General features: G+C 43.3%; 1 protein-coding gene across 1 annotated transcript in view; it reads left to right on the top strand.

Annotated features, from left to right (window-relative positions):
- Nucleotides 1-7,204: 7,204 nt before the first annotated feature.
- Nucleotides 7,205-12,732, top strand: part of GPAM (glycerol-3-phosphate acyltransferase, mitochondrial) — an 86,444-nt gene continuing 80,916 nt past the window's right edge. The window contains exons 1-2 of the mRNA XM_082268372.1: nucleotides 7,205-7,340; nucleotides 10,825-10,898. Coding sequence (XP_082124498.1) covers nucleotides 7,227-7,340; nucleotides 10,825-10,898 — 188 coding nt within the window. The 5' untranslated portion in view covers nucleotides 7,205-7,226. The remainder of the gene's footprint in view (nucleotides 7,341-10,824; nucleotides 10,899-12,732) is intronic.

Below are 12,732 nucleotides of genomic sequence, written 5' to 3'. Positions count from 1 at the left end.
GGGTCTAATTCCCCAATGTCTCCATAAAGAGTATCTGTCACCTGCATCATATATAGAGGCTTGTTAGCAATAAAGTAACAAAAAATAAAAAAAAATTTAGTGTAGGGCAAGCATGTGTATGTAAACATTGATTGCACTAGACATATGAGGAATCGTAGCGTTGTTGTCGGAGTCGGAGTGAGAGCAATATGCTAGGTAGGTCCATAATTAATAGCTACCTCTAAACTGATAACCTGTAAAAGCTTTTAACTACTTGACCCCTGGAAGATTTACCCCCCTTTATGACTAGGCCCTTTTTTGCGATATGGCACTGCATTACATTGACAATTGCGCGGTCATGCAAGACTGTACTTTATTTAATTTATGTCCTTCTTTTCCCACAAATAGAGCTTTCTTTTGGTGGTATTTGATCACCTCTGCTTTTTTTTTTTGCGCTATAAAGAAAAAAAGACTAACAGTTTTGGAAAAAAAAAACTATATTTTTTACTTTCTGCTATAAAACATAGCCAATAAAAATATATATAAAATATATAATAATATTTATAATAATAATGATGATGCTAGTATGTTATGCTGTAGACTTCCCCTCCTGTATGAAGTCACTCCATATAACACAATACAGTATACATCAGGTTGTGCCCACACTAGAGATGGCCGGGCAGGGCTCAGTGACGTCAGTGCGGTGCGCGGCCGGGCCGGGCAGAGGGGGAGCGGCATGCTCCACACATGAGCCGGGAGGTGAGCGGAGGAGGACGGAGAGGTGAGTTGTCTATGTGAATACATTGTATGGGGGGGAGGTTGGGTACTCTGCTCTCCCAGCGCCTGGTGTCATTGTCTATAGAGAGCTGTGTGTGTGCGGCATCTCTATACCGTCACCTCCCCCCCCCCCCCTCCTCCATAGAGCTGTGTGTGGGTATTAATAGCCCGGAGATAAGCCGATCATCTGCTGTGCGGACCCGGGGGTGACCTTGGAGCGGCCGATCCCCCCCCCCCCCCCCCCCATAGAGGATCCATTATCTTCTTCCATCATCTCCCTGAGATCAGAGAGGCCCGATCCGTACATCCCATGACAGGTCACAGAGGAGGTGACAGACCCCTTCCTTCCCTGCACCATTCTACCATCCACAGTCCCTGTGTGTCCGATCTCTATACATCTCTTCTATCACACTGTCACCTCCTCTCTACAGCTCATGTGTCATGACAGGTCCTCATGTGTCATGACGGGTCCTCATGTGTCATGACAGGTCCTCATTTGTCATGACAGACAGGTCCTCATTTGTCATGACAGACAGGTCCTCATTTGTCATGACAGACAGGTCCTCATGTGTCATGACAGACAGGTCCTCATTTGTCATGACAGACAGGTCCTCATTTGTCATGACAGACAGGTCCTCATTTGTCATGACAGACAGGTCCTCATGTGTCATGACAGGTCCTCATGTGTCATGACAGGTCCTCATGTGTCATGACAGGTCCTCGTGTGTCATGACAGGTCCTCGTGTGTCATGACAGGTCCTCGTGTGTCATGACAGGTCCTCATGTGTCATGACAGGTCCTCATGTGTCATGACAGACAGGTCCTCATGTGTCATGACAGACAGGTCCTCTTGTGTCATGACAGACAGGTCCTCATGTGTCATGACAGACAGGTCCTCATGTGTCATGACAGACAGGTCCTCATGTGTCATGACAGGTCCTCATGTGTCATGACAGGTCCTCGTGTGTCATGACAGGTCCTCGTGTGTCATGACAGGTCCTCGTGTGTCATGACAGACAGGTCCTCTTGTGTCATGACAGACAGGTCCTCGTGTGTCATGACAGACCGGTCCTCGTGTGTCATGACAGACCGGTCCTCGTGTGTCATGACAGACCGGTCCTCGTGTGTCATGACAGACCGGTCCTCGTGTGTCATGACAGACCGGTCCTCGTGTGTCATGACAGACTGGTCCTCGTGTGTCATGACAGACAGGTCCTCGTGTGTCATGACAGACAGGTCCTCGTGTGTCATGACAGACAGGTCCTCGTGTGTCATGACAGACAGGTCCTCGTGTGTCATGACTGCTCTCCTGTACATCCCTGCTGCCCAACCTGCGGCTCCCCAGGGACACACACAACCCTTTCCTACATGTGGGGCCCTGGAACCTCAGCAGTGGATTGATAAGTGAAGGGCCTGGAATGGCAGTGACCTCAAGCAGTCTCCTGTAACATTTTCCTGCACCAGGACAGTCTCTGACCACACCTGTAGCCTGTCCACAATCACCTTCTGTCTCCTGTGCAATGTCCTCACACCGTCTTCTGTAACATTACATATTATGAACATATTGTGTAGCTCTTTAGTGATGTCAGAGGCCGTGGTTGAGGCCCCCTATAGTCCATAAGTTGACAACCACAGGTCATTATGACTGGACTATATCTTATCTGTCATGACTGGTCTACATGTGTCCTGATTGGTCTACATGTGTACTGACTGGACTATACCTTATCTGTCACGACTGGTCTCCATGTATCATGCCTGGTCTATACCTTATCTGTCACGACTGGTCTCCATGTATCATGCCTGGTCTATACCTTATCTGTCACGACTGGTCTCCATGTATCATGCCTGGTCTATACCTTATCTGTCACGACTGGTCTCCATGTATCATGCCTGGTCTATACCTTATCTGTCATGACTGGTCTCCATGTATCATGCCTGGTCTATACCTTATCTGTCACGACTGGTCTCCATGTATCATGCCTTGTCTATACCTTATCTGTCACGACTGGTCTCCATGTATCATGCCTGGTCTATACCTTATCTGTCACGACTGGTCTCCATGTATCATGCCTGGTCTATACCTTATCTGTCATGACTGGTCTCCCTGTATCATGACTGGTATATACCTTATCTGTCACGACTGGTCTCCATGTATCATGCCTGGTCTATACCTTATCTGTCATGATTGGTCTCCATGTATCATGCCTGGTCTATACCTTATCTGTCACGACTGGTCTCCATGTATCATGCCTGGTCTATACCTTATCTGTCACGACTGGTCTCCATGTATCATGACTGGTCTATACCTTATCTGTCACGACTGGTCTCCATGTATCATGCCTTGTCTATACCTTATCTGTCACGACTGGTCTCCATGTATCATGCCTGGTCTATACCTTATCTGTCACGACTGGTCTCCATGTATCATGCCTGGTCTATACCTTATCTGTCATGACTGGTCTCCATGTATCATGACTGGTATATACCTTATCTGTCACGACTGGTCTCCATGTATCATGCCTGGTCTATACCTTATCTGTCATGACTGGTCTCCGTGTATCATGACTGGTATATACCTTATCTGTCACGACTGGTCTCCATGTATCATGACTGGTATATACCTTATCTGTCACAACGAATCTGCATGTGTCCTGATTGGTCTACGTGTGCCATAACTGATCTATACCTTATCTGTCATGACTAATCTATATGTGTCCTGATTGGTCTGGTCTACACTGTATCTATCATGACAGGTCTACTTTTTACCATATATGGTGTGACTCCTCAATACCACACCTGGTCTGAGTCTGTAGAAGAGGGGGGAGTATTGTGACCAGGGCTGCTTTTTTCTTTTTTATTCTAAAATTTGTCTGGGGGGGGGGGGGGGGGGATTTGTTTTAAAACCTAAAAATGTAGCGCTGGGCTTTCAACGTAATATTCACTCATAGTAGGATACTTGATCTAAATGGTTTTTGGTGAATATAATGTGGCATGTGTCATTGTACAGCAATCAGTGAGCGGAGCCCTTCTATGTAATGCACAGCGTGGGATCATTCATCCGTCCAGATACAATGTATCCTTCATCTACTCTGTCACTTCTAAAGACCTGGCGAGATCAGGGAATCGACCAATCAGTGGGAAGTGTGCTGCTGGGTGTAGTCACAGTGGAGATGTATTTAGTGATTTGTATGAATTTTATTATATTCAGACAAGTGCCCCCCCCCCCCCCCCCCTCCTGAACCATACCAGGCCACATGGTCTCAACATAGGGGGGCTTTGGGGTGGGGGAGCAGTCAGACGGCTGAAGCCTTTAGTGCGAGTGGAGCTTTTCTTTTCCTCCTTTTTTTTCTTTTTCCCTCTTATCTGGTCGGTGAGTGTCCTGATTGATGATGGATCTACATCGGGGGACATTGTGGTATTTTTTTTTTTAAATAAAGGAAAAATCTCATATTGCGTCTTTATTCACTTTTTACACTTTTTTTGGTGCATGGGTAGGCCATACTCATTCACGGGGGGGTCAGGACTAGGGGGGGCTTCCTGATTCCAATAACTCCCCTGCCTGCAGACCCCCACAATCACCGGCCAGGGTTGTGGGGAAAAGGGCCTGGTCCTCATCAACATGGTGACAAGGTGCTTTGGTGTGGGGGTGACCTGGTACGGTTCAAGGGTGGGGGGTGCTCGCATGTTCCCCCCCCCCCCTTCTCCTTCCTGACCTGCTGGGCTGCATGCTCAGACAAGGGTCTAGGACGGATTTGGGGGGCTCACGCCATAGGGTTCCCCTCAAAATCCAAAATCCATACCAAACCCGAAGGCCTGGTATGGACTGATGGGATTTTATTATTTATTAATTTTTTTTACGACAATTCTTGTTTTACATTGTCAGCGGGAACCCTGAGACTCCGTTCACACAGGTCGCCTGACAGGTCGCCTGCCATAGGGAAGCTGCGGACCTGTTCTAATAGGAGCGACACAAGTCGCTCCGACTTAGAAAAAGGGTCCGGAGCTTCTTTGGGGCGACCCGGAGCGACCTGCATAGACGTCAATGATATGAAGTCCGTGCCGGCCGCTCCGAGGTCACGGTGTGAGCTGCGCACCGCAACCTTTGAGGTCGCCTCGGCAAGTAGCGTTGCCCCAGTGTGAACGGGGTCTTATTCTCTTATGTTATCTTAACGTAAGATAATGTTGGATGCCTTCCAAGCAGGGAATAAGACGGGCTTTATATGTCTTGCTGCATCTTCTCCTGCACATTGTGAGAAGCTCACAGTGTGCAGTGAAATCAGGGTAAGCCATTTCTGTCCAGGAGAGGAGCTGATACTTTCAGCCTTGCACAGTTGTATCATGTAATGGGAGTTAGGCCCCTTTCACACAGGCTGAGCGTTCAGATCCGCCTGTCCGTTTTTTTTTTTTTTTGGTGGATCTGAACGGTCACCCCATGCATCTCTATGGGGCATCGGATGTCAGCGGAGACATGTCCACTGACATCTGACCTGATCCGTCAAATCCGGACGGATTGAAACCCTATTTTCCTTTCGTCCAGCGGATCGGATGGGATGAGAACGGACAGGCGGTTCGTTCTCATCCGATTCCCTCATAGAGAACAGTGGGGACCTGACAGCTCTGTCTCCGCACACAGTGTGAAGATTGAGTTGCCATCCGCCTGCTCAGCGGGGGATCGGCGGATCGATCCCCCGCTGAGAAAAACTGAGTCCTCCGATGGACTACCATGTGTGAAAGGGGCCTATGTGCAATCGCAGTGACCTGCTGCATTGTAAGAGGAACATTTTTTTTTTTATGTGTGTAATGATTGATCCCTACTATTACTGATTAATCGTGCTGCTCCTGTTCTCCTGGAAGAAAATCAAATCTTTTAAAAAGTTGTAGGATTGTTTGATCTTTTTTTTTTTTTTTTGATATTGCACATCCTGAGCTCCCATGACCCTGGGATTATTGTGGAAGGGAGGGACGGAGTGGTCAGCCCATTGCAGCAGCCGGGGTGGTGTGACTGAAGTGTTCTCTATTATTGTGTCCCCGCAGGGAGGGGAGGCGCAGGAGGTCATGTCTCTGCACTGAGCAGGCTGCAATCCTGGATCTGCTAAGCTGACAAAGATGGAGGATTATTCCCTGGGGGGAGGCGAAGGTTGCTACTCTCCCAGCCTGGTGGATGGTCCGGTGGGGAGGCTGAAGAACTGCGGTGAAGAATGGGTGAGTGAAATCTATCATCTGTCCCGCTGCCGTTAACGGCTGGACGGTTGGCAAAGTTTTCCTGGGTGCTCATTGCTGTTCCAGACCCAACTTTGTATAGAGAATGTGCTGTGCATCCTGCTACTTCTCCGCTCTCACCATCCATCCCGTGTTTGTTTAGTAAACAGGAATATTTATTCTTCAAACAAAAGTCTAAATAAACAATATTAATTATTTATTTTTTTAATAGTAATGCAATTTTCTAAACCGGTATGCCCTGGATTTCCCTATTGGGATTGAATATAGATACATGTTTATAGATTATTATTTATATTAAACATTATTATTTTTGATTCCCCAAATAATCAGGGTTTGTTTTTACATGTTCTTATTTGAACATTATTAATTCAATTCCCTAAAGAATTAATCTATTGTTTTTGTAGATTCCTTTTTATATATAAATAGTTTTTTTGTTTTCTAACAAGCTTTCTAAATAGAAAATTGTTTCTGGTTTTCCTCATTAGTATTTAATCCAGATAAATGTTTACATTGTTTTTACGTAAATAATTATTATTGCAATTCCCTGAATAAACATTACTTAAATAAATATTTTAAAATGTTGGTATTAAAATAAAAAACTTAGTAGTAATAATAAAAATGTATAATAATATTTTTTTATTTTCTACATACAAATGAATTATGCTTGTCCTCATTAGGAATGTAATGCAGAAAAATGTTTATTGGGTATTATTTAAACATTATGATTTTAGTTCTTTAAATATTTAGTTGCAATTGTTTTTTTAAATAAATGTTTTAATATGTTATGTTATTACATCACCTTTTCTACGGAGAAATTTGTTCTGATGGTTTTGGATATAGTAGGGAAGGGGTTTAAAACAATAAAGAAATATTAATTTTAAACATTTTGTGTGTGTAATAAATAAATACACACACACATATATATATATATAATATATATACACACGTGTGTGTGTGTATAGTCAAATATAATACAATTTTTACATGTCACTTCATTTTCTAAAGAGGAATTTATTCTGGTCAGTTTAAATATTATTGGGACTTTTCTTTTCTTGCTATGTCCCGCTGGGGATATTTGTCTTCACTTCCTGCTGTCCTGGAGATGCAGCAGAAAATGAGGAAATCTCTCTGTATTAGGAATAGTAATTAGGGACATTGGAAGATTTCCCTCACCTGTTGCTCTAATTACATCTGTTACAATTTGGATTTTCCTCACTTTCTGTCTTCTGGACAATTTTTAGGGCGAAAGGATGTCTGGCCCGGCAGTCTTCAAGTCCACCACACTAACATGGAAAGAGACCCTGCTGAGCCGGAAGAGGCCCTTTGTTGGCCGATGCTGCTATGTCTGCACCCCTCAGAGCCGGGTAAGAGGACCCAGACAGATCATTATTCCATATCATCCCTCCATACAGTCATATCATTATTCCATATCATCCCTCCATACAGTCATATCATTATTCCATATCATCCCTCCATACAGTCATATCATTATTCCATATCATCCCCCCCATACAATCATATCATTATTCCATATCATCCCCCCCATACAATCATATCATTATTCCATATCATCCCTCCCATACAATCATATCATTATTCCATATCATCCCCCCCATACAGTCATATCATTATCCCACATCATCCCCCCCATACAATCATATCATTATTCCATATCATCCCTCCATACAATCATATCATTATTCCATATTATCCCTCCATACAATCATATCATTATTCCATATTATCCCTCCATACAATAATATCATTATTCCATATCATCCCCCCCATACAATCATATCATTATTCCATATTATCCCTCCATACAATCATATCATTATCCCATATCATCCCCCCCCATACAGTCATATCATTATTCCATATCATTCCCCCCATACAGTCATATCATTATCCCATATCCTCTCCCCATACAGTCATATCACCCCCCCCCCCATATAGTCATATCATTATCTTATATCTTTCCCTCATACAGTCATATTATTTTAACAAAGAAAAAAACACGCTAAAATGTTATAGAATAGAAATTAAACAAGCAGTGACAAATCTGTGTGATATGTTCACAGTCCACATCCAAATAATGTATCTTTAGGTTGCGCTAATCAGTGCCTATAGGTGCAGCACAAATCAAAACATAAATAGTGTTGACAAAAAAAGTCCCATAAATGTGATGTTCTACAGTTTCTGATGTCACCGTCTACCACCTTGAAGAGTGATTAGATACAGCCACCAATGGATGAAATGCACCAGATATTAATGACCCCTAATTACAAAAGGTCATCAATCGCTTAAAATCCAAACCAGGCCTGGGCTTTTAAGGCATCCACATAGATCTTCTAATAGGGCTCCACTCTCTCCTCGATTCCATTCCATGGCATTACCTAAAACATATAAAATTCCACATAGTGTAATATTGTAAATGTATTTGAATAACATATAGTAATCCACTTACATCAAAATGTAAAAAAAAAAAGCGCCTAAAATCATGCGTGTCGGCCGCATACACACAATAACTTGTCCTTCCAGGACTCACGGATCAGTGATGTCAGCACATCGCTCCGCTCTATGCGTTTCGTCATACGTTAGCGTTGTCCAGGGGCACGGGCGGCACACTGAGTCACTGCTAGTTATACTACATACAGAGAACCACGCCTCGTTCTGAGCTTTGGATGGCGCCAACACGGCCCAACTGTTCGTCCTCATTAAAACCAAGCCTCTTTGTCATTAAATAAGAGGAGGAATAAACTATCCACCCTGCCAATCAAATATGAATTGTGTTAAATATATCAGGCTTCCCAAGTTTAACAAATCAACCCTTATTGCCAAGGATTCTCTCAGATGATGGCTCTAGAGCAGGGGTCTTCAAACTATGGCCCTCCAGTTGTTCAGGAACTACAATTCCCATCATGCCTAGTCATGACTGTTAATGTCAGAGTTTTACAATGCCCCATGGGATGTGTAGTTCCGCAACAGCTGGAGGGCCATAGTTTGAGGATCCCTGCTCTAGAGTGACCTAAATATATCATGGAATAGATGGTAGCAATTGTTTCCCCTAAAACCCATAATGCCTCTTCAGTGGCCCCTAGTGGGCAAATAGCAAATTGAACTAAAAAAAGATCTAAAAAAAAAAGATATATATATTTTTTTATTTAAAAAAACAGTCAGTAAAAAAGGGGAGAAAGTTAAATCTATAGTGTCACTCCAAGACTTAAAAAGCGATCACCATTAGACTAACTTGATAGCGTATGTCTAAACATTATGATTCAAATCTAGATAAATTATACTCACTCCAGGTAATATCTTTCCAAAATGCTAGTATTAAATGAACCTCCAATTAAGGCCAGACAAGGCTCAAAACAGAGTTCACAAGTAAAATCAATATACCGTATATGCCGACGTATAAGACAACTTTTTAACCTTAAAAACATCCCCCAAAAATAGGGGGGTCGTCTTATATGCGGAGTATAAAATGTGAGGGCTACGTTACATGGGCCAAAACAAATGTCCCTATTATTCTCTCAACCCACTGGATATGCAGTAATAATGTATGTATCGTAGCGGAGTATAAAATCTGCGGACTACTTTACATGGCCAAAAACGAACGTCCCTATTCTCTCAACCCGCTGGATGTGCGGTAATAATGTATGTATCGTAGAGGAGTAAAAAATGTGAAGACTACCATACTGTACATGGCCCAAAATGAACGTCCCTATTAATCGCTCAACACGCTGGATGTGCGATAACTGTAAGTACCGTAGCTTCTGCTACATACAGTATACTTCGCTGAGCCAATCACGGTGAGCGATTTATTTTATTATTGAATATAAAGTCTGCTCGGATTGGCTGAGTCGGAGAGAGTAACATCATCAGCCCACCTCTCTGACTCCACCAATCCGAGCTGTCTTTGTATTCAATAATTGAATACATCGCTCACCGTGATTGGCTCAGCGCGGTATCATGTGTGTAGCCAAAGCGACGGTACATACAGTATTACTGCACATCCAGCGCGTAATATTATCATATCACTATCCAATATCAACCCCCCCCCCCCCCCATACAGTCATATCATTATCTCATAGTTGTGCAAATATCAAAATGCCTTAAGTGAAAGAACTGAAAGCCAAAAAATTGGAAAGGGGTGGGGCCAGGGACAGTCAGACTGGGGAAGAAAGAGCTACATGATGCTGGATGTTCTCCAGCCAGGAAATGAGGCAGGCTCTATCTGACTTGCTACACCCTCTAATGCACACTGGGAGAAGCTCACAGTGTGCAGTAAGCAATTTTAGTCCAGGAGAGGAGCCTGTACATCTATGCAAGACTGAAGTTCAGATTTAATGAAGTAGTAGAGATTTGTTTATTTAGATTTTCCTGAATCTTGTTCTTCTGCTGTTTGCAGTAAAAGTAATCACCTTTTCTGATCCCCATCTCAAAGGCAATTCCTCCAACATCATACTAGTTATTTTTTAAAGGTCCCCAAACTATCTATACATTTATTTTTTGTCTATATATTGTGCCAAATGCTTATTAGTACCTGATGCTCTGTACCACTGGGGCCCCTTGTACAGCTGGGGCCCCATAGCAGTGGCATGGCTTTCTATGTCTGTAGTTACTTCTTGCTGAAAATGTTGCCAGAGACAGGGACATGAGCGCTGTGCAACACTAGGGGGCACCCTTGACAAAAAACCTTCCCCTTTCCACATATCTGAGCTGCCAAATCATCTCTCATCTTTGTATGTCAACTTTACTTTTAGCTGGAGTTCTACTTGAATTGTGATTTGTTTGTTTATTTTTTTAATTAATCATTTTGTACTCATCGGTTTTGTTTTGTTGCAGGATAAATTCTACAACCCCAGCATCCCCTCCTTAGGTCTGCGGAATGTCATCTACATAAACGAGACGCACACCAGGTGAGTGCTATTCTGCATTTAGAGGAAGTCCAAAACGCAAAAATACAAGAGAAATTTTTTCCAAAGAATTTTCTATTCCTCTTTGTCAAATCCTGTATAACTTTTTATTAGGATCTGAATTTATTATCATGCTGGTAGTAGGAGAGAACAGAGTGACAGATGAGCTCATTGTGCTGCTCCTTCTTCGTTCACTGTCCAGGCACATTTTTGGGGAGAGAAGACCTGTAAGTGTTACTGAACTGCAGCAGATAGAAAATCGGGTCTCCTGTTCTGCCACACAGGGCCATACTATGTGGCAGAGCTGTGTAAATCCTTGGGCTGAATGGACAAAAATACAAATCTTTTGGCGAGTAAAACAGCCCCCTTTGTTTATTTAGCTGTTTGTGTGGATTTAAATTAAAACTTCAGGAAAAATTTACTATTTTCATTGTGATTGCTCCTGAAAAGAAAGTTTTTTTTTTTTTTTTTTGTGTTATGATTTGAGAACTGCATCTGGATCACATTTAAAGTACCGTATTTTCCAGCGTATAAGACGACCCCCCTAATTTTCAAGTTAAAACATAGGTTTTGGTCTATACTCTAACATCAGATTTCTCATAGATCTCCAAGGTACCCCAAGTACTGTAATACATGTAATCTCTCATAATATCTCCAAGGTACCCTAAGTATAAGTATTACCAGTAGATGTAATCTCAAGACGTTGGCTGTGTGGGAATCCTGTACCGGTGTACCGTAGCTTCGGCTACATACAGTATACCGCGCTGAGCCAATCATGGTGAGCCATGTATTCATTATTGAATGCAAAGCCTGCTCGGATTGGCAGAGTCAGAGAGGCGGGCTGATGTTGCTCCGCCAATCCGAGCAGGCTTTGCATTCAATAATAAAATACATCAGTCTCCCTGATTGGCCTAGCGCGGTATACTGTATGTAGCCGTAGCTATGGTACATACGGTATACCGGTACAGGATTCCCACACAGCCAGCGTCTTGAGATTACATCTACCGGTAATACTTATACTTAGGTTACCTTGGAGATATTCTACTTAGCGTATAAGACGACCCCCCATTTTTGGGGGATATTTTTGAGGTTCAAAAGTAGTCTTATTCGCCAGAAAATACAGTACTAATTTTTTCCTGGAGTTCATTTTCCTGGCTGCTCATTATATTACTCTTGTCGAGCTTTCTGTTTTCCTGCAGTGTTAACTAATAGCTGTGCTTTTACAGCTACTTTTGGCATTTCAGATATGAGTTGGATGACTCATTAAAAACATTGCACTCCCTGTGTGGCTGATACTTAATAAAGTTTAGTTGAAAATTTTTTTTTTTTTTTTCTCTACAACTTAAATTTATTAACCTGCAATGAAGGCTGTCCTATGATGTGCAGGCTTCTGGATTCTTCACAGCAGGGCTGCCGGATTCTTCACAGCAGGGCTGTCCTGTCTCTTTCCTGCTGCTGCGCTACACTGCAGGCCTGCCCTTTTCTCTTCCTGCTGCTGCTGTTCACTGCATGGCTGCCTTGTCCCCTTCCTGCTGCTGCTGTTCACTGCATGGCTGCCTTGTCCCCTTCCTGCTACTGCTCTCTACTGCAGGACTGCCCTGTCTCTTTCCTGCTTCTGCGCTACACTGCAGGGCTGTATTTTCCCCTTCCTGCTGCTGCACTTTACTGCAGGCCTGCCCTGTCCTCTTCCTGCTGCTGCTTTTCAATTAAGGCTACCTTGACCTCTTCCTGCTGCTGAGCTTCACTGCAGAGCTTACCTGTCCTCTTTCTGCTGCTGAACTTCCAGAGCTGTGGGGGTTAGTACCTTCAGGTCTTCAGGCTCAGCTGCACTAAAGAT

The sequence above is a fragment of the Pelophylax lessonae genome (genome assembly GCF_965119305.1).
Source record: "Pelophylax lessonae genome assembly, chromosome: 9".
NCBI lineage: Eukaryota > Metazoa > Chordata > Amphibia > Anura > Ranidae > Pelophylax > Pelophylax lessonae.
Note: the sequence above shows the minus strand (reverse complement) of the source record. Positions and strands in the feature narration are given on the sequence as shown.